At 33.3% G+C, this 25,666-nt stretch overlaps 1 protein-coding gene across 1 annotated transcript in view; it reads right to left on the bottom strand.

The window, feature by feature from the left end:
• The window catches only part of LOC145259584 (protein amalgam-like), a 987,333-nt gene that overhangs the window by 663,498 nt on the left and 298,169 nt on the right, over positions 1-25,666 (bottom strand). Inside the window, exon 4 of the mRNA XM_080117238.1 lies at positions 11,211-11,415. Coding sequence (XP_079973364.1) covers positions 11,211-11,415 — 205 coding nt within the window. The remainder of the gene's footprint in view (positions 1-11,210; positions 11,416-25,666) is intronic.

Genomic DNA, 25,666 nt, shown 5'->3' with positions numbered 1-25,666 from the left:
TGGCGATATTGGGAGTCAGATTTAGAATTTAAGTTAGAGTATCCTATAATTGCGAACTCATCTAGAGAAATAGGCTGTCCAATGCCAGTTTGACTTAAAAATAAAAGGTCTGATTTAGTCTCCTGTAATTGGATTTCAACCTCTAGAAGTTTAGAACTTAGACCCCTGATGTTGGAGAAGGAGACATGTAGTAGGGATCTACGTTGGAAGTTGGTGATCCGGGTTTAATCGTGTATTTTCTTTTGTAGGGAATCTTGTCATGATGGAATTTTGGAATTTGTGGACTATGTCATCAGATTTGCCTAGAGGGGAAACTAAGAGAGAAAAAGTAACGAAGAATTTTTTTTAGAACATGATAAGGTAAAGCCGTAAGAATTACCCACTAATATGGCATCGAGAGGCCCCACCAGTAGCTATTGTATGCCCCTGAATCGATTCACTAAATGGCATACACTAGTCCCAGTACTTTACGCCTGCTGATAGGACAACCTCCTTAGTTGTTAATCCAAGGTTCGGGTCCCTGACTATCAAGCGGATAACGTCAGCCCAGATAAAACGTTTACCTCCAGCACTCGTACTAGTGACATGGCTACAAGGATAGACATAGAACAGAAAATTTCTGCCATCTCTGCCAACTGTTCGCGCAAAATACTGCGAGCCTAGAATACAGCTTTTTCCTCTCCCTTTGTCAGAAAAATAACCCATTTAAAAAATGAGGACTGAGGGACAAATCAAGAGAAGCGAGAGAAACGGGAGCTGCCGATTACGCATCCACAATGCGTTTTCTACCCTTCACTGAAAAAATTATTTAGTATTGTACTTAATTAAAGTCCAACTTACGTGTTTAAGGGAAATTATGGTGAGAGATTTCCCTCTCACGAATTTAAAATGAATACAATTACCTAATCTATTTTTGCAATCAACTTGGTAGATAAATAAACAACATTTATGGACGAGAAAAAAGCTAGCATTAAATAAAGCAATCAGAAAATAAATTTATAAATTAAATACTGAAATAAAATGTAGTTATTGATATTTGAACCTAAAGATAAAAAGTAGGATTAATATAGAAGTCACTTATCTCGACAAAAAAAAAAAAAAAACATTTTCATCTCCAAAAATGCAAACTGTAGAAGAGAATTTTAGCTTCAATAACAGCGTTCCATTTTTTTTTTTAATTAAGCGTTAGAAGAAAAGCGTCATCATATTCTGGACTTTAGCTAGTGACGTTTTAAGAAACTTGCGATATAAAAGAAAAGCGGATGGAGGGGGACTTCCGAAAGTCAGCTGGATACGTTATAAGTAATTTCGTGATAAAATGAAAGCAGAATTGAGGAGTGGGGACTGAAAGAAAAATATAATGGTTGAGTCTATGCTATCTTTAAGATCAACTTGGTAGATAAATAAACAACATTTATGGACGAGAAAACCGCCAGCATAAATTAAAGCAATCAGAAAATAAATATATAAATTAAATACTGAAATTTAATTTAGTTATAATATTTGAATCTAAAGATAAAAAAGTAGGATTAATATAAAAGCCACTTATCTCGAAAAAAACATTTCAGTCTCCAAAAATGCAAACTGTAGAAGATAATTTTAGCTTTTAAGAATATGAGGAATATGGGTTTTTGTTGTTTTGATATTTACTGTAGAAAATCAGGTCAACGGTTCATATTGTTTGGTGGAAACCACAGTGATATTCAGGCAGCATATCTTCGGCTACGTCCTGTAGCCGGTTTAAAAATATACAGCCCAGAACTCCCCCGCTATTGATAGTAGCGAAATCCCTCTATTATTCTTATATTCTCTTCTATCCCCCTTTTTGAAGATGTTAACAAGGGGAGCATCTTTCCAATCACTGGGGGCCCGTTATTCTTCCCATGCTTTTAATATGAGAGAGTGAAGGTACGTCTTTACACTTAGTCCCCCCCATTGTGTGAGTAGCTCTGTAGGGATGTTGTAAGGTCCGGCAGCTTTTCTTTTGCGCATTTGTTTTAAGGCTACACTACACGTCTAGTAGAAAACACTATCACTAATTTACCCCACTCTTTATCTGTGCCTAAACCTAAACGTAGATTCCATGAGCAAAGCTTCTTTCTTCGAACTGCACGCCTATGATATTGTCTTTCGTTTTCCTGCTTTCCAGCAGACTACAATATGGTTGTCTTCAAGTCTAACGTAAACAAGTTTTTGATGAGCCGTTCCATATAAGTTTACAAATTTATCGAATTTCCATTACTAACTATTACTATATTGTCTAATTCCTACTGTACACACTTTAACCTCATCCTCGAGTGGCCTATTGACCTTGATAAGTGGTGATGCCTATGTAAAAAAAACCCCAAAAAACTACACTTTTTCGAAAATTGACTAAGAGATATCCGTAGGTAAGGTTGATACTGTTGCACGTCTATGAGGATGTTCTGATGGGCTGAGGAGTCTCTATTTAGTAGGGTGTTAAAGCGTTTAACTCATGTGTATTGTATTTCGGTTTCTTCTGTTAAAGTGGTTGTGGTTGCTCACATTAGAGTCCACACGGCGGAGTGTTTTGGTCCAAGTATTTTCTTAGTACCAGCAAAAAAAAAAAAAAAAAAAAAAAATTAAGTCCCTACTGTCTGTAAAGATTTACAGGTCTTTTACAGTTTGCTGTAACCACTTGTTTTGGATTTACCGAAGCTTCGATTGGTAAAGCTCCTTTCCTGTGGTTATTTAAATCTTGTTCATTGAAAACTCGAGCTTTCCTTTTTTTTTTTTCATCGAGAGCGACATTATAATATGGTCGTTTTCGTCGAACTAATCCTGGTGTTCTTAGCTCTGATAGCAAAGTATTGTTCTTGCAGCCTCGTTGATGGCATTTGGATGTTGGTCCTTCCCGCTTCGAATGATGGGCTTGAGGTTGGCAGGTTCTGTTTGACTGCTCTTTGGATAGCACGTGACGTTATTTTGTATCTTTTAGATAGCCTATCTATCAGCACGTGACAATTACACAAATTTGAGCTACAATAGAATGTGTAAAAAAATAATTTTGGATTAATCTGAACGAATTCATAAAACATACTATGTCTGTCTGTCTGTCTGTCTATCTCAATGTATTCAAACTCTATCTGTCCGAAACTAAAAGTCGCAGAGCAGCGCTAAAAGCATCAAATGATTGGATTTTTATGGGCCGTACTTTTATGGGTCTTTAAACAGTTAAAATATTTTTTAAGGGTCAAAAATGGGTGTAATTAGAAAAAAAATCGTTAAATATTTTGTATATTCATCTTAGTTTAATTTTACTTTTAAGATTTAACAGTTCATATGTGTGTCACATTATGACAGTGAAAATTTCACCAGGTGTGAATGCTAACGATTGCTTTTCGGTTACTGATGTAATCCAAATACTTTGTTTACTTTTCAAATAACGACTCTCTAATAATGTATACGAATTCTGGGCAAAATAAAATATAATATTTAAGCGTATTTTACACATGTGCAAAGCCAGGAGCCTCGGACTAGTATATATATATTTTTTTACACGGTGGTCACACATATCAAGGCCCAGAACCCACTCAGGGACAAGGGTTATTGCAAGTAAAGTACGTTAGTGTGGAAATTTAATGAAGTGTTTACTTAAGGGGGCGGTTCATTAGGAATTTGTTAACGTTGGGCTTGAAGACATCCAAGATGTATTAAGGTGGGAAGCAGGCAGACGGAACAGAGTTCTACAGGCGTGCAGTTCTAAGAAAGAAGCTTTTTTAATGGAATTCACGTTTTGATTTAGGCACAGATAAAGAGCGGGGGAAAATTTTCATAGTGGATTTAGGTAGACGGGTGTTTTTCATGAAAGATTGGATATATATATATATATATATATATATATATAATGTTTTTCGTGAAAGACTGGATATATATATATATATATATATATATATATATATATATATATATATATATATATATAGTCATCCACATACAGTACTGCTTAGCTGTTTCACAATTCATGTGCGGCTAGACAGGCAACTGCCCCAAGCCAGAATCGAAACTCGACCGCCCAAATTACAGTCGAGGCTTCACACCAGTGCGCTACACGTCTGCTGCTGAGAGGGTAATGAATTATGATGTTTTATACCGTCAAGATGCCCCACAAAGAGCGTCGCTGAATACGCTAATGGCAGTTTATATATCTTTTCCGATATGCTCAACCCAAGATAGGGAGCATTAAAGTAATCCACATACAGTACTGTTTCGCTGTTTTACAGCTCACAAGTGCTGCAATATGCATATATATATATATATATATATATATATATATATATATATATATATATATATATACATATATATATATACATATATATATATCGGAAAAGCTGATATGTAAAGCGGGAAGAATTCCATCTAAAAATTAAAAATTTATCGCTAAAAGACGTCAAAGAATGCGTTGATAGCCACAAATAGTATATTTCATAGTAAGTTACAATTGTTTCAAGACCATTTGGACAAATTCAGACATTATGGCGTTTGAAAATTTTCAAAAGAACAACCTTTCTTCAGACTTATTGAATAAAAAAACACTTTGAGAGTAAAATATTATGGAAAAAATAACAGTTTAAGTCATCTCTTTCGGCTTAAAATTTATTGGCATATGAACAATTACTGAATTATATAAACCCAGTACATTTCGGAATACTACAAATAAGACTATATGTATATACATATATATATATATATATATATATATATATATATATATATGTGTGTGTGTGTGTGTATATATGCATATATATATATATATATTGTTTATAAAATATAATGTTTTTATATTTACATTTTAAAAAGCAATATATATATATATACATATATATATATATATCCCCATTTAAGTGTACCAAATTGGGCAAAGGGAAAACAATTCCCGCCTCGCATTTAGGAAAATAAAATGTCATATAAATAGTGGAATTTCTTACAAACGTAAACCAAAAACAAAAAAAAAATTAAATAATAATAATAATAATATATATATATATATATATATATATATATATATATATATATATATATATATATATATATATGCATTTATGTATGCATGCGTTTATGTGCGCATAGATAAACCTCTTTGAGTTGTTTTATGTAAACCATATTTGTGACTGGTGTAAATTTTTCTAAAACAATGTTCGTCTCTTCAACGTTTATGTAACGTTTAACCTTTTTAAGTAGAGTGCGTTTCCTGTCAGAGGATTTATTTTAATGTCATGAAGACAATGTGGATTTGCAAAGCTTCTTAGCGTTGTTGCCCGCCTAGGGCGGCAAATCCGACAGCTTTATGACATCGTTTCATTTTAGGACGATGGAGTTACGCGTTTCATCTGTCAACTTCAATACTCGTCTGTGATAAAATCGCAAAAGGCATATCTGTATATTTTTCTCTTAATATCCATGTTCTTAGCTCCGTCTAATCATATCTATCTACCTATGAATATATTCATCTGTTATTTTATTTTGCTATATATATATATATATATATATATATATATATATATATATATATATATATATTCACTGATTGATATAATAATTAAGTGATTGATTTTCGCTACGAAACAGATAATGTCAAGAATTGTAAAAGTCAACTGAATTAAAGGAATAAATTATAAGATTGGCATCATCATATATTTTGGAATATAACTTTTTGTCATTTATTCTCTATATTGCTCTGTAATTACATTGAGGTTCTTAAAAAAGGATGGATATATATTATAAGAACATATTTTCCAACAATATATATATATATATATATATATATATATATATATATATATATATATATATATATATATATAGCTTAGAGCATTAGAGCGTTAGCGAAAATTGTGCAAGAATTTAAATAATTCAAAACAAAATTTTAGTGTTTTCTGCAATCAGTCGTACTAATTTTAATTATTGTTTTGGTTTGTTCTTTAGAAATTTTCCCTGTTTTTATAAATACACCAATATATTGATTGTTGCCCTCAGTTCAGTCTCGAATACCATATACCAACTAAAAGTGAAATTGTGAGGTAAGTGTTGCGCAATCTCCAATCATACCTCCCTTGAATCGACACTGCTTTAGTTCAGTTGCAAGGAGATTTCTGAGACAACTGGAGACAATGCTGAGATACGCAGAGAGCACATACGGCACGTGGTAATACTCAAATGGTTACCCATTTGAGTATTACCGGGCTCAACATTGCTTAACGTCGGTGATCTAACGGAAACCAGATCGTCAACGATTATTCGTTATATTTGATACATAAACGCAAACACAAAATGTGTGTATGTGTTTATGTACGCATGTGTATGTTTGATGACGTCTTCTGTGAATATATTTTTCACTAGGCAAGAAGAGTTGCTTCTTTCAAAAACAAAAAATGCATTTAAATAATGTAACGTGTAGTTTGTTTCGCATTTTCGAAATGAGAATTAGTCTGCTAGTCTTAGCGATTAATGCGCTTGAATCACAACCATGTGTGGACCGCCGCGGCAGTTCCCACGTACACTTCCGCTTGAAACGCTTTTACCCGTTTAAGCAATTTTCTTCATTTGATGTGCGTTCTTCTTCACCGCCTCAGTTCGCACATATATGTTTTTTAAGATGCGCCCTTTTCCCGATGATTAAAATGCAATTTAAAATTCCAGGGTGACAGAAGAAAAGAGATTTATCAAACTTCAGAATGTGAGAGAAAGTTTCATACCTCATCCTTCCAGCATAAATCAAATTTTATTTAAAATAAAATAAAAATATTTTTAAAATATAAAACGTGGCAGACGAGAGGAAAGTATATTTAAATTGAATTTTAAAGACCAGAACCTGATTAGACTTAACCATGACAGATAGATACAGCTGGTATTCTAGACTTACCTGTTACAGAGCAAATATCATTACCTTTCAAACTTCAAGATTCCGGCCTAAAAATGTTATCACACAATTTATCCTGACAAACTATAAAAAACACACACCATTTTTAAAGTAAGTGTAACAAAACAAATGAAGTATATTTTTTCTTTATCGTTATAGATAAAATCCAATGAAATTTCAAACGTAATTCTGTCAAACTAAACACATTTCACTTTACTCCCAAAATCTGACTAAAAAGATAATTTATTTTAAAGTTTGAGAAATCAGAGAAGATTTCCAATTAATAATCCTACATACAACAATATCCCTGATGCAATTCAATACGTTATACTGAAATCTCGCAAGTTAGCATGATTTTACAATGCTGATTTTTTTTAGACGAGGGCTGATTGTTTCTATTGTTTTGAGAACTTACTGGCTCCCTAGGTAGGTTTGTGTTCAACGAGATGTTTTTATAGGGGGGCGTGGTATCATAAGTGTATAAAAAATTAGTCGACAGAGAGAAGGCAACTTTATAAAGTTCGATAATTATAAAAGGAAGATAATCCCCTGTCGAACTTTATTAGAGTTGATCCCCCTTAGTCAACTAATTTATTTACACATACAAAACCATGGTCAATAAACAAAACAAAAACAACTACAAGAATACAAAACCATGTCCGGAACTAGGACCTTCTGTCCTTCCTTTTCCAAGATAAGGACAAACATGCGTGACGAAGGTCGAAGGCTAAACGGACCAAGACGTTGTACAAATAACACTCAATATGAGAACAATAGCCTGATCAAAACAAGAAATATCGCATGGTATTTTTAGCACTTGTCTTCCAAATAAACTATTAACAGATAAGAACTCACCCTCCAGAAGAACTTATGTAAGATACCTTACATGGATATGTAAGCTCATTTGAACCTTAACATCACTGATGAAATTTAAGGCTTACACATGGCAGATAATTAAATGATATTTCAAACTTATGAATGATACACCAAAGAAAAGTGTTTTATCAAAGTAAATGAAACAAATTAAATAACATCAGATTACAAATCCAAATCAAGATAAAAATACACAAAAAAGAAACCGATTTGCTGAACTTACCAGAAAACTAATGGAAATGGGTAATATTTAAAAAAATCAATATACAAGAACAGTTCGCAGAATATGGATAAAATACTAAGAGAAATTGGAATCAAGGGATGACTGTGACTATACAACAGACGGTAATTGTGAAAACAGGTGAGAATTTAAGAAAAACTTGCTGCCACCGAGTAATCAACGGTGAACAAATTTTAAACTAACGCTATTTCATTTGTGGGTGCTATTGAAAAAGTGCAGTACTAGAAATATGAGGAGATCTGTTGGCACCCAGTCCATACGGAAGCCTACAGTTGGTCGGTAGAGGCTAACCTCTGATAATGGGCTGTGTGAGAATACGTAATAATAATAATAATAATAATAATAATAATAATAATAATAATAATAATAATAATGAAAGTAATAATAATAATAAAACTAATAAAAATATTAAAAATAATAAAGATAATAATAATAATAGTAATTATAATGATAATGATAATGAAAATAACATTAATAATAATATAAATAATCATAATAATATTAATGATAATAAAATTAATAAAAATGATAATTATGATAATGATAATGACATTGATAATAATAATAATAATAATAATAATAATAATAATAATAGTAATAGTAATAATAATAGTAATAATAAAATATGCATCTTAATACAATAGCGTGTGTGTAATTTTCTGTGTCACGCTTACATCCGGTTCGTTTAATTTTTATGTACTTCCATTGCTTGTCATAAATAACTTTACCAAGATCTTTTCCTACGTTTTCGTTTTGTTTTCGATTATACTTGATTGCACTTAAGCCATCTACGTTTTAATAAATAACTTTATAAAAATTCTTTATAAGTTTTTGTTTCGGGCATTATAAAAGTTATATATATATATATATATATATATATATATATATATATATGTATATATATATATATATATATATATGTATATATATATATATATATATAGTAATTTATAAAATATATATGGCGATTAAGCTACACTGAATATTCTGCGTTTCATCCAACTATAGGATTCGTCAGGCTTATGCGCTATATATATATATATATATATATATATATATATATATATATATATATATATATATATATATATATATATATATATATATATTAATGGGTTTTTCTTTTCGTTTCAGTTACAGAAAAAGCACCCAAGTCATACGGATATATATATATATATATATATATATATATATATATATATATATATATATATATATATTGAAATTGCAACTGTATAATATATACAAAATAACTCTATAATAATATAAAGAAATCTTCAAGTTTTTGCCGGACATTCGCTTAGTTTTAATTTTAACAAAACAGCTTCAATAATATCCAAGCTTTTTTCATTTACACTGAATATCTACAGTATGCTAACATCAATATATAACATATACATGAATCCCCTTGTCAAATTTCCACAGGCTCCCCTTGTAATAATAATAATAATAATAATAATAATAATAATAGTAATAACAATAGTAATAATAATAATAATTGTAATAATAATAGCATTAGTAATAATAATAGTAATAATAATAATAATAATAATAAAAAAATAAAAAATAATAATAGCAATAATAATAATAATAATAATAATAAAAATATTTACATTAATAAAAATGATAATATTAATAATAATTGCAATAATAATAATAGTAGTAATTATAATAATAATAATAGTACTACTACTACTACTACTACTACTACTACTACTACTAATAATAATAATAATAATAATAATAATAACAGTAATTTAATCTCTGGTTCAAACTGTACAACGGAGAAGTGAAGGCATGGAGTTTGTAATTTCAAAATGTGCAGTAGTTGGTCTTTAACGAAGAAATAGAGGAGATATTAAAAGCACCATTTTGCCAAGTAGTAAAAAATTAAGAGATCGTGATGCCGAAGACTACAAATTCTTGGGTGTGCTTAAACTTGATACGATGCTTTGCAATGAAATAAAAGAGGTATATATGAGGAGACTCAAACTGCTCCTGAAATCCAGACTGAATTGTTCTCAGCCATAAATTCATGGGCTGTTGCTGTAATTCGATACAGTGCAGCTTTTGTAGGATGGACACGAGCAGAAATGAAAAAGCTTGTTACATGGAAATCGTTAGTCAAGTATGGAGTACTGCACCCAAACACTTATGCATCTGAGCCGGATATCACAAGAAAATAAAGAGGAAGAGGGCCGGTTGCGATTGTCAAATGTGTCGGCGAAAAGCTTAGAAGTGTTTACCACTACTTGGCTAACAGTCCTGAAGTTGTTCTCGGAGCAGCGACGAAAGAGGAAGAGCTAGATAAAGATTCATTGGAAGATAAGCAGTAGTACAAGGAAAAATCTTAAGCAAAAATTTGACTCATGGTCAGTTTGAGCGAGATATTAAGGCACAGAAATGTCATGTTACGTGAGTTTTTTTTTTAAGTTTCCACAAAAGAGAAACAGAAACTCTTATATTTAATGCTCATGAACCGGCACTAAATACAAATGCAATAAATAAAACATCTATGAGAAGATCTTTTCTGTGTAATGCAGGTTGTGTGGTATACCTTTTGAAACAGTGTCACATAGTGTTAGTGCGTGTCCTATACTTGCTCAAAAAATTGCATACGTAGCCATCACAAAGTTTGTACAAATCTGCACTAAAGTTTGTGCCAAAAGTGTAGAATCCAGGTGGCGAACTAATAGTACCAACATCACCCAGAAGGCGTAGTAGAAAATGACGACGTTAAGATTCTCTGGAGTTCATTATTCATTGTGAGCAAGAGATATTGTAGTTAAGAACAAATAGACCAATGAATTCCAAATTAGTGATGTGGCTTGGCTAAACAAAATTAACGTAACAGGCAAGAACAATGAGAAACTACAGAACTATCAGAAACTGAAGGCGGAGATTGCTGGATTGGGAAATAAGTAAACTTCCATCGTGCCAATAATCATTTATGTGCTTGGACAAATTACTAATGATGTTATGAAACAGCTGAACTCCTTGGGAATCAGATACAATATCATAGTTCTCCAGAAGTCAGTTCTGCTTGGATCAGCAAACATCCTTACCAGGCGCTTTCCATCTGAGTGACTATTTGACTATCCCCACTCCCACTAGCACGCTCTTGATGGGGGAAAAAGTGTAAAACCTCACACACCTGTGGAGGTAATGGTATAATTATAATAATAATAGATAGTTAATTTATTTAGTACTTACCTTGTACGTATAACACCACCTGCTTAATTTTCACGGGGTCTGTATTTATCTGACACATATATAATCCTTGATCATCGGATGTCACATCTCGTATATGCAAGTTCCAATTGGCCACGTACGGCCGTTCGACGCTCACCCGTACATCAGCGATGATCCGGCGATTTTCGAGGGTCAACAATGCTAATTTGCTATCCATCCATACTACCTGCAAACGAAATAAAAACTTAGTTATTATTCATTTTTAAGTTTTGGTGAAAACATCACAGCAAATCGAACTAGATAAAAACTTAAACGTGGAAAATGTCTATATATACTTATTTATTTGCCGACTGCTATCCTCATCTTCAGCTGCTGTTCCATGACGTTAAGGCTAACTAGTACTCTGGCCTTCCTCAGGTGGTTTACCGCGACTCGATAGAAATGCTCAGTTTATTTACTGTATCCTCAGTAATTACTGTCTACCATAGTTGTCGTCTCACAACGTTTTTGGCCAACTAACAATCTGGCCGGCTTATGGTAGGACTGAAATCGCTGTCTTCAGACAATGCTAATCTGGAAACGTGGAAATTGAACTATCCACTCTATCCACGGTTCCAGGTGAGCATTGTCTGAAGATAGAGGTTTCAATCGTAGCCAAAGCTAATCAGAGGATTAGTTGGCCAAAGACGTGATAAAAAACTATGAAGATGAGGATTACAGTCCGCAAATAAATACATAAATAAATAAATAAACAAATTGATAATCTCATCGAATTCCAATAAAAAATTAAAAAAAAAAATACTGTTATTTAATAAATAAAACTCACAATCTGTGAATGTACGTCTCAATTTTTCAAAACGAATCTTCTCCGCAACTAAGGTCACAGAACGGCGCGAGGCTGGTCAAATTATTGCACTTTTGTCGACCATTGATTTACGGGTTTTAGCCGGTTCAAAAAACTACTAAGTGGTCAAAAATGACATTTGACAGGCGTAAGTCGACTAAATAGATTATCTCACAACAACGACATGTGTGTATAATAGATTAAACCCGCCAGATACAAATGAGACTGGCAGAATATCAAATCAACGGAACACCAACAGAAAATAAATATCAGTTAAACTCTTCGACATGACAAAAAATAATTGGTATTTTTTAAAACATTTTTTTTTTTTTGCTGCAAGTAATTTTGTCCTGTCATAGTTTGGTTTGGTAGCAAATCAATCATTATTATGATTCATGTCTCTTAAATAGTTGGTCGATTATAAAAATATATCGATCATTTAAAGAGTAATCGAATTACTATAATGGCAGCTAGTCTCACACATCTCAATGTCCGTCGCTGAAAAAAATGATTTGTTTCTGTATATCTGTCGCGTTATACTGCGTTCAACTTTAATTCAATTGCAAATATGGCTTCAGCAAAAGTTATTAGTTTAAACAAGAAATGTTTTCGTGGGTAACAGTATATTATAATACTAACTGCCTGTTCGGCGTTCCCCGGTCTTAAAATACGTATAACCGTTATATTTTATACAATGAACATTTATTAGTTATTATGAATTAATAATTATTAATAATAATTCATAATTATTATGAAGAGAAATACAAAACATAACGTCAAATTCCTTCGAAACTATTTTTTTTAAAACAGTTAACTTTTTGTAGGCAATAAATACTCAAGCTGAGATCGAAGTAAAAGACGAAAGATAGTGAGTCAAGTACGATAACCATTAGGCCAGTTTGACACTATCTATAAAAGTCTTTTCAAACCTAATTTTTCCTTAACATAACGAAGCTGTTAGTTTCACGACCGCGCATGCGAAATCGTAAAACAATTGACAAATAAAGTACTAATTTTTTTCAATTTTGACCCCTTTGGCGGCTCTTTTTTCCGGTTGTAAACTGATTTAAAACTCTCAACAAGTACGTAGATCAGAAATTTGTTGAGTTTATAGGTTGAGGAGTGTCATTTCTCACACACACATTCTCACATGTATAGATTAAAGATTATGCAAACGTTTAACTGACACTCAGCTGTAGATATGCAGTGAGCTCCCAAACCCAGCGAAAGGAAAAAGACAGAACGTCAAATCAGCTTCTTCTCAAAGCTGTCATTGTTGTTCTTTTCTCAGATTCTTTATCGATTTGAGAAGGTATACTTGGAAATGTTTTTTATCATGTATTTATTTTTTTTACTAAAGTGAAACAACTTATCAAGGCCCGAAAGTCACTTGAGGATAAGAGTTAAATGAACATAAATTCCAGTATATAACAGCTTCGTTGTCGCATTTTTAGCAGCGGCAGCAGTATAACACGTATGCTAATGACCTTGTTGGTCCGTGAGCAGACGTCACAGCGGAGGAAGAGAAGGAAAAGAATAGCTGACAGTAAAATGACATGTGGGCGGCAAGCAAAGGAAAATCACGCGTGCGGCGACAGCGAGAAACCACGAGAGCGACCACGTGGAAGCACGAGTCATCGCGAAGGGAATTATTAAAACAAATTTTGAACAATAAAATAGTCGGACGACCGTGTACTATTGAGCAGGCTGAAGACATAGCAGCAGAAAGAAAAAGAAACATTAAAAAAAAACAAAAAACGCGGTACGGGACAATCAGGCGAAGACTGGCTAGTGAGAGAGATTTAGATTTAACGTGGCAACAACGCGAGAAGACATGTTTATAGATGCGAAGAAAAACACATGTTCGATGCAGCAAAATTTGTTTGTTTTTTTTTAAATCATAGTGCGAACTGAGAAACTTTAAAAAGAGGAGTGAATTAGGTATTGGAAAGTACCGGAAAGAAATGCCATTTTATTTCAATTTAAAAAAAACTCTCAGTCAAATTCCCTTTTATATTTGTTTTGCGACTGTTAAAACACAACGTATTGGGGTCTAGTTTTAAAAATATAACAAGGCCATTGAAGGAGATTAACGACAACGTTTTATCAACAACCTGATGATTATTAATGATGATGTTGAGTGGGTTTCTTAAACCCAGCATAGCGGAAACCACAAAGAATAAATATTTGTATTGTCTTCTTCCTCTTAACCTTTAGATGTTGTCAAGGTAACCCCGGGTAAAAAAAGACATGCAAATTATTTCACTGTGGAGACTGCGGGATTGTCCACCATTGTCTAATGCAATGGTTCTCAACCTTTTTATAATCATGGCTTTCTTTTCTTTTTAATGTATTTTGGCGAACCCTTATAATTATTTTATTTTTCAGTGATGCAAAGAAAACCAAATAACATATATCAACGGTTTATCTTGAAGGACGACTGAACCGATATAAACGTTACATGTACCATGGGGGTCCACATGGTCCCAAGTTGAGAACCATTGGCTTAATGTAATAACTTTGATACAGAATATGTGAGAGAATATCGCTCAAATAATTCAAAGAATGGACAACATAGATATTATCAAAATAAACAGTCACATCTACTAACACGTACCTTTGATATCCTCATAAAATTGCGATCGAGATTTTATTCTTTATTTCCTATCCTCATTCTCCGCTAACCTCGGTCTTTCTCATTTCATTTTTTTCACTGTCCTTTTATTGATTGCTTTTTTTTTAAATCTTCCTGGTATATTTATATAATGTATAGGACAGACTTGTTCTAAAAATTGTGGTATATTGGGGTAATAAATATGTAAGTGTGCGATGTATTGAACAAGATGTCTTTTAAAAAAGGGACGTTTTTTTCTCTCTCCGCCATTTTTTTCCTTCTCCACCATTTTCTCTCTCCGCCATTTTTTATCTCATATTTATCTTTCTTCATCTTCAGTTTTTCTTTCTTTCTCTATCTCTTAATTTGTCCTCTTTCACTTCCTCTCTCTCTCTCCTTTGTACTGATTTCTCTCTCTCCCTCTCTCTCTCTCTCTCTTTCACTGAATTTCATCCTATGTCTCCTTCTTCTCTCACTTTCTTGCATTCTCTCTTTTTGCGCCCACTCTCATTTAACTATTTTATTCTTTTTCCTCGTTGTCTCATCCCTTTCTCCCCTTCTCCCAATGTTGTTTACAGCTGATTCTAGATGACGTTTATATTAGTTATGTAATATGATACACACGTTATGAAATCAGCTTCTTTCTTCAGAACAATATTAAGTAAGCAGCAATTGCATCCAAGAAAAAGAATCTAACGACGTCCGAAAAGGGGTGAGCTTCGAGCAAAACCGAGTGAAAAAGAAACGGTTCTCTCTCTCTCTCTCTCTCTCTCTCTCTCTCCCCATTGTTATGTAGTGCTGTTATTTTAGAAGGGATGAATTATATATGTATTGTTGTTCATATTGGTGTGTTCATATTAGAGAGAGAGAGAGAGAGAGAGAGAGAGAGAGAGAGAGGGGGGTATATTTAAAAGGAGAGACGGTGGCATGTAATACACTTTTAGAGGGGATTTACATAGAGAGATAGATTAATAGAGATATTGACATTTATACAGTTTGACAGTTCCGGGAGTGTTTCTATAAACATTATTTTCTTTAACACATATATTTTTGAGATGAGGATTCCAGTCTTTTATCTTAATGAAGTAGCATTCAATATTTATAATAGCTGAAGGGGACACGCATTCTTAAGATGATAGAGGCACATTCTTAGATGAGTTTATACACAAAGTTTTTATAATACAACTTCACAATACCTTTGTTGTTGAATGGCATAACGCGAAGACGACAGTTATTAAATATGGTGATGTTCGTTTATTTCATTTCGACCAGTCAATGGCTTTGCCTCAAGGAATTCAAAGTCTCTACATGATTTCCCTCTTCTCACTAGCTTCCAAGGCGGATGTCAGCTCCGTCTATCCTACCCTGTCCCGGGCTTACTGACTCTTTTTCTCTCTCTCTCTCTCTCTCTCTCTCTCTCTCTGACTCACTGACTGACTGACTGACTTAGTCTAAAGCTCTACCTATATTGAGAATTCATGACGCCATTGCCTGACCAACTAACGTGCATACCGATCCCGTGGCCCGACACACCTCACGTGTCCAAGTAGGCATCGCTCCTCACATGTTTACAAAGACCGATTTCTCTAACCTAATTTTCCTTACCCACTTTACAAATATGCATAACATTTTCTATTGTTCGTATCTAGATAACCTCCTTTTTAATTTCATTTTATTTCATTAATACAATTGCATCACCACACTCTTTTTTCAATAACATTACTTACAACGCATTCCTTTTCAATAACATCTCTTTATCATTTATTTTAACTCATGATCGAAATTCTCAATTCCACTCTAGATTCCCAGGTTCGAGTCCTCGACTCTCCTATCTCATTTTTATTCACTTACAAGAACAGGCGACTGTTCCTTAACACCATTATTAAGTTTTAATTATCGTTTTACTATTTCCTTGCTTTACATATCACTTTCTTTTTCTTCTTTCACTTCCTTTCCTTTCTTTCTACTCACGTTTTCTCTGTTTTCTCTCTCACCGTGAATCTGTGGTTAACCCCTTCTTCGCTCACATCATCGCGTTATATCTCTTCCCGCTCACTCACATTTAACTATTTTTCCCCCGGTTTTTGAGCTCCCCTTCCTTTCGTACTATTACGGTTATTTACAGCTGATTCTAGACAATGCTTATGTCCATTATGCAATATGATGCAAACGTTATATAATTAGCCCCTTTCTGTGGAAGAATATTAAGTAAACATCACGAAAAACACAACGACGTTCAAATATGAGTTATCTTTCAGCAAACACCGACTGAGATACATTGATTTAACCTTAAATTAAATATTTTGAGATATGAGTATTCTACTTGATTATCTGTTAAACTGACAGGTTAATATTATTTCACTTTCTAGTCGCCATATTTACAAAATCCTGCGTTTTGGGTGCAGGAAAATTTTCAGAAAGAAAATCTGTCATTGTATCGATTTCTTCCTCTTCTTTCACATCTTTCATTCTTTCACTGTCATGGCGTTGTTCACTTCTCCCCCGAGTACGTTCTCGCATACTCTCTTTTCGCGCTCACCCTCATTTAACTAGCACATTTTTATTCATTTTCCTTTCTCTCTTACTCTCAAAATTGTTTACAGCTGATTCTAGACGATGTTTATATCAGTCATGTAATAGGATACAAACGTTATAAAATCAGCTTCTTCCATCAAAACAATGTTCAGTAAGAATCAATTGAATCAGGAAAAACACACAATACCGACGTCTATAAAAGTTATCTCCGAGCAAAACCCGACTTACATTCAATGATATTTAACAGAAATAACTTTAATATCGTTCATCTCCGACCACCTCGTTTTATTTGTCACACTTTTTTTTATTGTTCTATAATTTTTTTGCTGATCTATTTATACATTGAATAGTAGGGTAGACTAGTTCGAAAAGCTATGATATATTTGAGGAATAAATAAGTAAGAGTTCGATGTATTGAAGTCATTGTCATTAATTAATGTCTTATTATCATTTTTTTTATTTCCTTTTCTAATTATCGTTATTGTTTTTGCTCTTGTTTCTTACTTTCTCTATTGATTTCTTCCGTTCCTTCCTTCTTTTCTCCTCCTTTTCTCCTCCTTTTCTCTCTCTTTTATCATTCTGTCGGTCACTCCTTCCTCGCTCACGTTCTCGCATTATGTCTTTTCGCGCTCACTCTTATTTAACAAGTATTATTTCTTCCCCTTTTCTCTTCCCTTTCTCTCCCACTCTCAAAGTCGTTTACACCTGATTCTAGACGATGTTTATATCAGTTATGCCATATGATAAAAAACATTAAATAATCAGTCTCTTTCTTCAGAACAATATTAAGTAAGCATCAATAAAACCCAGGATAACAACAATAACGACGTCTGGAAAAAAATAAAACCGGCACTAATACTATGCGATTTTAACCGGATACCTTAAAGAGAAGAAGTTCCATGGGAGTATGAAATACATAAGCGGTACCCAGTCGCATGCATATCCTCGTTAGAGGAGATGACGATGTTAGGCTTTTGTATCTCTTGCATAGAAGTTTCGACTGTCATATACAGCACATAAGATTCCCAAATTGGTCAAAATCTGGTACTTACCAGGTTCAATATTGCTTAACCGGTGATTTAACGAGAAACGGTGTGTCAGCGTGATATGCCGTAAAAGGTGACCATCGAGCAAAAACAATGATACACTGATATATAACTTAAATTAAATAACTTGCGATATGATATTTCTAATGTGTTATCTTGTGAACAAGTAGGTCAATAGTATGTCAACTCCTCTTCGCCATATTTACAAAGCTGTGCGTTTTCCAGTGCGACATAATCTTCCGCAAGCTAAGGCTATCATTGTATTGTTGTCTATGTATGTATGACTGTATGTGACAGTTGTTAGAGTAAATAATCACTTCGTTTAATGAACACGCATTCAAAGATCTTATTGTCAGAAAGACAATGACGTCACCGTGACTCGAGCTGCTAAAGATTTCGGCTAAATGAAAGGTGATCGCGTCTGTGATAGACCAACGAGACTATATCGATATTATTTATCGATAAAGAAATACATACAAAAGCAGAGAAAGAGAGGATAAAAAAAGATAGTGAAAGGGATAGAAAAAGAGAAAGGAACGCGGGGAAGAGAATGGAATAGAAGTAAAGAGAGGAGAGATGTTGGGTGCGATTATGGAAACATTCACTAATTGCGTTACTAAAAATGTGAAATATGTCAGGCCTTATTAAGGTTGTTGGCGACACGAAGTCGGAATGAGTTTATAATCAATGTTATCGACTATTTCTTATCGAATGACCTATCAGCTTATTGATGATTCTGACGACATAGACACATATTCGCGTCAATATAACTAGAGATTATGGAAAACCTCAACAATAACAAGTAGTTCAGTAGCTATAACTTATCAAATTTATAAAACTCAATATGTATTTCTGTCTGTCTCCATATTATCTAACTCTATCTTTTCCGAAACTAAAATTCTCTGTGCGGCGATAGGGGCCTCCAATGATTCGATTTTTTATGGACCCTTCTATGAATCTTTACCTGGTTAAAATAGTTTTTAAGAGGTCAAAAAGGGAACAAAATTTAAATAAAAATCGTTATATATGTTGCATGTTCATCTTAGTTTATTTTAATCAGTTCATATTCTTGTCATGTTGCTACTGTGGTAACGTCATCAGCTTTGAATACTACAGTTTTGATTTCGGTTTCAATTCTAGCTAATAGAACCAAAATACTTTGTTTTTACTTTTAAAATCACGGCTTTATAATAATACATACGAACTCTGGGCGAATTAAAATATTATATTTAAACATATCTTTTGACCAGGCAAAGAGGGGCAGACACCCGCGCTAGTGTAAGACTAAGACATAAATATACACATACATGCATCAATGAATATTCAGAGCACATTTCTAAGTTGTTTTTTAACCGACAATATCTCACAGTATAAAGTACTTTGAACTGCCAATTTATTTTTTTTTACATATTATGAAATAAGATGAAATAGGTATTTAGAAGTTTAGAGAGTGAGCTTTAATTTTCCTCTGAAAATTGTTTTCCATGGTAATCGATCTGACACACACACACACACACACACACACACACACACACACACACATATATATATATATATATATAATATAAAGCTGAATGTTTGTTTGTGTATGTGGGTATGTGTCTGGTCACGAATAGGCTCCTATATGGTTGACTATTTTAAAAAACTGATTGCATATAATCATAGAAGACTATCGAGACACATGAATGGGTATGTTTGATCTGGCAGAACAGTGGTTCATTAAAATTGTGGGGTTTTAAATTCTAACAGTCCAATTTCAGAACCTTGCTTACAAGTTTCGAGTCTCGGCTCATCCTAATATTATTTTCAATTATCTAATGTTCTTCTTATTTACATGGGAAGGGGGCAGCCTTTTTTTCCTGTAACAGAGTTAGCTCTATATTAATAAATAAGAAATCTGTATGGAATGAAATATGACATGTATGCGTATTTTACGACTTGGCAAAGCTGATCTGCTTGTAAATTCTGAGTGTAAATTATTGTTTGGCAAGACGTATTAAAGCTTTTCCCTAAACTGTTGGCTGATCTCATCGGAGTAATATATATATATATATATATATATATATATATATATATATATATATATATATATATATATATATATATATATATACAGGGTGTTCAAAAACTGACTGACCAAGATTCTTAATATTTGATGATATCTTTGTGTAATTTTAATACAATCTGACTAAGACATTGAGGAATACTTTATAATATGAAAAATAATGGCTTTTAAATATTGCGCAGTTTCAGATTCGTATATTTGTGCTATTTTCAAAACCTAATTCATGACGGCTTGAAGCATTTTCTGCGATTCAACCACCCTTCTGGATCTGTCCCCTTCCAAATACAATATCTGTCTATCTCTCTGTCTACCTTTCTCTATATTTCTACCTCTACCTCTCTCCCTAGAGAGAGAGAGAGAGGATGAGAAAGAGAGAGCAAGAACTGTATTACCCACATTAAACTGCAATTTTCTACATTATGTTTCATTAATTACTGAGGGTTGCTTGGTTGGGTTTTGTTTTACGGCATATCAACACTTTTCGGGTTATTTAATGCCGAGTCCAAAGATTCGGAAGAATTTTTTTTAATAGAATATATTTGTTGTTTTCACGGCGGTTTTTATTTAACCCATAGTTGGGACCCTAACAGGTACTACCAGTCCGGGTCAGAGTGGACCTGGGAGCAATGGTAATTAAAAGGTGGCTCCACACTCCCCAAAGCCCATATGATTAGGCTTCACCTCTGGATATAGTTTAAGGTCATATCCAGGACCCTCATTGAGGGAATTTTACCCTCTGCAGATGGGCAGTCGGCGTATTCTAATGCCCCACCGACAGGGCCTACTGAGGGTTAATACAATATGCAAAATTGAAACTTCTAAATATGATCTATTCTACTCCTACAACTCTTAAATCGGGGTCAGACTAGTCCTTAAATGCCTGATGTGGCACGAATAATTCGAATTCTAATTGCGCACATATTTAGTAACTTCTATAATTGAACTATTATCAATTACTGAAGTGATTTTGGATAGGAAATCGATTTTTGATGCGAGCTTCAGTATGGGATAATCGAAGAACCTTGCTAGATGAAAGCGACAACGTACCAACGTATGATTTTGAAGCTTGCTCGGTCGGTCACACTGTTGTTCTAGTTTCAATATTCTCCCAATACACAAACAGAATAGCACAACGTATTTTAGATACGCTCGTCCTTCCGGTTTCAGGTTTAAATAGTAATTCTTACTGATCTCTTACAACTGCCGCACATGTTTCGAATGCCATTCTCGTTTTACTGTTACCGTTAATATGTATTAGCTTGTTTGTGTGTCGGTCACACTAAAGTCTAATACAACCCTGGCTTTTGTTTTTTTTTAATCGTGCTGATCGTATTAACACATCTTAATTTAAAGGTGTGCGACCATTTCTCTAAGATGCGGAGATTATCAGTAATCGTCGGTTTGTCTGCCGCTTTTACGATTTGATTCTTATTGATTTGATTCATTTTAGACTTATGCCTAAAATTACAAATGAAATTTCTTTTTTTCGAAATAAAATTCTCACTTGGTTGTCATGCTCACTTGTAAATAGCACGTCTTTTTATCTGTCACGTCCATCTTCGAAATAGCATATTAATTTGTATGGAATGATTATTTTCGAAATAGCATATTAATTTGTATGGAATGATTATTTTCGAAATAGCATATTAATTTGTATGTAATGATTATTTTCGAAATAGCATATAAATTTGTATGTAATGATTATTTTAGAAATAGCATATTAATTTGTATGAAATGATTATTTTCGTAATAGCATATAATTTGTATGGAATGATTATTTTCGAAATAGCATTTTATATATCTATCATGCTCATGTTCGAAATTTTTATTCGTCATGCTTAAGTTCGAAACAGCATGTTCATTTATCTGTATATCTCAGGTACGAAATATCATTTTTATACGTCTTCCATGCTTAAGTATTAATTGGCACGGTTATTTACTTGTCACACTCGGATTTGAAATAGCTTTGACATTTGTCCTTCGTGTTATTTGAAATAGCACGTTTATTTATTTATCACGATCGTTCAGAACATCATTATTTGTCTTTTTACGTTTGAAATAGCACGGTTATTTATCAGTCACGCTCAAAATTGAATGGCACTGCCATTTGTCTGCCAAGCAAAAGTTCGACAAATCACATTTATTTGGCCATCATGCTCAAGCAGGAAATATCATTTTTAGATGAATTGACTGATTTCATATTTTCTAAACTGTTTGCTCTTCCATATCAATATTGGGCATCAGAAATGTTATTCTTGATTCCAGATTTGTTGCAATTTTTATGGTAAAGTCAACTAAAAAAATGTGCACTGAATTTAATACAGAATGTTTTGGCACCGATTAAGCAAATTTTCTCCCAATTTCAATTCTTACTAAAGTCAAATTCATCTAAGGCATTCCAATGACACTTAAAACATCTAAACAGCGAATTGAATATAATTTTATCTACATTCTGGTATTTTATCTCCTCACATGTATAAAATGTAGTTTATCTTAGTGTTTATCTGCATGTATTTAATCTGTGTGCGAGAGTTCGTTCCCTTCGGACTCTGAAACAGCTCAGCCGATTTTTAAGTAAAGAAGTGTACTTTATGTGGCTGGGAGTTTTCTTAGATAAGTCTTATATCGAATTGGCTGCGATAAACATCGAAAATGAATAATCTAAAAGTACCAATTAAAGAAGCAACACCCTGATCCTGGCAAAAGTCTTATACAAAGAACTATAGGAAATGCAAGATATTTTTTTCTCGCTACACTCAAAATGACCTGGTGTATAAATTAAAAAATAAATGGATGGAATACTGTTGCCATATCTGGGCAGGAGCTGCTAAAAACAGCCTATCCTGCCTTGACAGAGTACAAAATAGACTTCGTGGCTTAGTGGGGGATGCCCTTTTCTCTACCCTGCAACCTCTCTTCCACAGAAGAGACGTTGCGAGCCTGTCCTTGTTTTATCGTTATTTCCATGGCAGATGCTCGTTTGAACTCCAATCTCTGGTCCCCCCTCGCCAATCTTTCACGAAAAACACCCGTCTAGCTGAATCCACTGTGAAAAATATCTGTGCCTAAATCAAAACGCAGATTCCATGAACAAAGCTTCTTTCTTAGAACTGCACGCCTGTGGAACTCTGTTCCGTCTGCCTGCTTCCCTCCGGACTACAATTTGGATGTCTTCAAGTCCAATGTTAACAAATTCCTAATGAACCGCCCCCTTAAGTAAACACTTCAGCAAATCTCCTCACTAACTTTATGTACTTGCAATAACCCTTATCCCTGAGTGGCTTCCGGGCCTTGATAAGTGGTGATCACTGTGTAAAAAATAAATAAATAAATAAATCAAACGAGTGTTTCTATTAAGACCACAATTATACAAACTTACTTGACTTTTGCATTTTCTACTTTAATTACAAATAAAGATAAAGCTCTCCACAGTATAATGTGTAATGCAATGCAATGTAGTATAAGTAATTGCGTGGAAGTATGTAAAGATTCTTCCTTGAAATCCTCAATGGGATTCGATTTAAACAGGCAATCAATCGATTTTATTAAAAATGGGCGACTTAACCGATTTCGATGACGATAAAAATATTAATTAAATCCCGGGCAACGTCGAGATTCCCTAGTAATGGTATCATAAAAATTATACAATGCTGTTCTCTTTGGGAATTTATTTTATATCTGTTGTAATCGATATTCTTATAACACACACACACACACACACACACACACACACACAAGCACACACCCATATATATATATTTATATGAGAAAGAATTGAGCTTTTTTTATTCGGTTAATATTCAATATTCTATATATAAATAGTTATTTATATTAGTTTGAAGTTAACTATTACGTATATAAAGTAAACACAACATCCCTTTGATATATATATATATATATATATATATATATATATATATATATATATATATAGGCAGAAAGCTTTGAAAGGTAGTTTACTAATCGAAGCAAAAGCAACCTCCAAAACAAATATAATATTGCTATTTATATATATATATATATATATATATATATATATATATATATATATATATATATATATATATATATATATAAACTACTTAATTCACTCACATAAAATTAATATACGAAAGTATAGATTTATGCGTAAACTTTAAGTATTTACTTCAAATTGCTCAATACGTAGGTAGAGCTAGTTAGTAAGTTATAAAATGTATATGGCTGTTAAGCTACACTGATTATTATGATATATATAAAAATGGATGAGACGCGGAATATTCAGTGTAGCTTAACCGCCATATACATTTTATAACTTACTGTATATATATATATATATATATATATATATATATATATATATATATATATATATATATATATATATAAAGAGGGAGGGAATACAGGCGAAACAGAAACAGACACAAAAATTGAGATAGAGGGGATGATAGGTAGAGAGAGAGAAACGGAGGGTGGAGGGAGAAGACTCTATGACCGTATAAAGAGGTGGATCGAATTAGTTAAAAGTCAAATAATGTCCAATGACATATATATTGATAAATTAAGTCATACGCCATGAAGTGCGCGAATTTACCAGTCCATAAACGAACCATCGCTGCAGATTATTAAAAGTTGCTGAACTCTTCGTACGAGCCCGGGAAAAATTACAGTGTTCACGGCGACTGTCAGAAGATCAGCAAATGTGACGATCTTTATGCTAAACCTAATCAGATCCGGCTGGCTCATATCTATCTTCGGACGGAGAACGCCAAAGAGAGAGGGATAGAGAGGGGAATAGACAGAGAGACGTTCTTAATCACCCTGTGCTTCATGCAAATGATAGCAATTTATCGAGAATATTCCGAGGAGCCAGTGTCAGGGGCTCAAATCGATTCTGCTCTAATCTTCTCATTATTGTAATGAGGTACTATGTTTCCGAAGCGGTGAGTGGAAGACTCATCAAATATGCCGACGAGAGGCCGGTCGTTTCCATGCGAGGTCGTGACTGAGCTTGCGTTAAATAACTTCCGTGTATATTATCGCCGAATGCCACTACCTACACCCAGAACTAAAAACAAAGGTTGATAATCATTTCATATATTCGTGTTAAAATATGATATTGCATCCAATGGATATCTATGTTGGCAGAATCACCCACCCCTCAAAATTAGCGACTATTATTAATTAATTGTTGAATAGCGCTTGTATTAAATAATATTAACTAGCGGGATCTGTGGAAATTCCACAAGGGACTCATTCATATGTAATATATTGGCGTTAGCATTTTGTAAATGTTCAGTGTAAATTGTGACGCTCTGATATGATTGTAGCTTTTTTGTTAAAAATGCGAAAGTATTTATCTGTGCTAGTACAAACGCCCGAAAAAGCTTAAAT

Source organism: Euprymna scolopes, chromosome 35 (genome assembly GCF_053919585.1).
Source record: "Euprymna scolopes isolate OS-2025 chromosome 35, ASM5391958v1, whole genome shotgun sequence".
NCBI classification, from domain to species: domain Eukaryota; kingdom Metazoa; phylum Mollusca; class Cephalopoda; order Sepiida; family Sepiolidae; genus Euprymna; species Euprymna scolopes.
The sequence above is the reverse complement of the archived record's forward strand: the minus strand, read 5'-3'. Positions and strand labels throughout refer to the sequence as shown.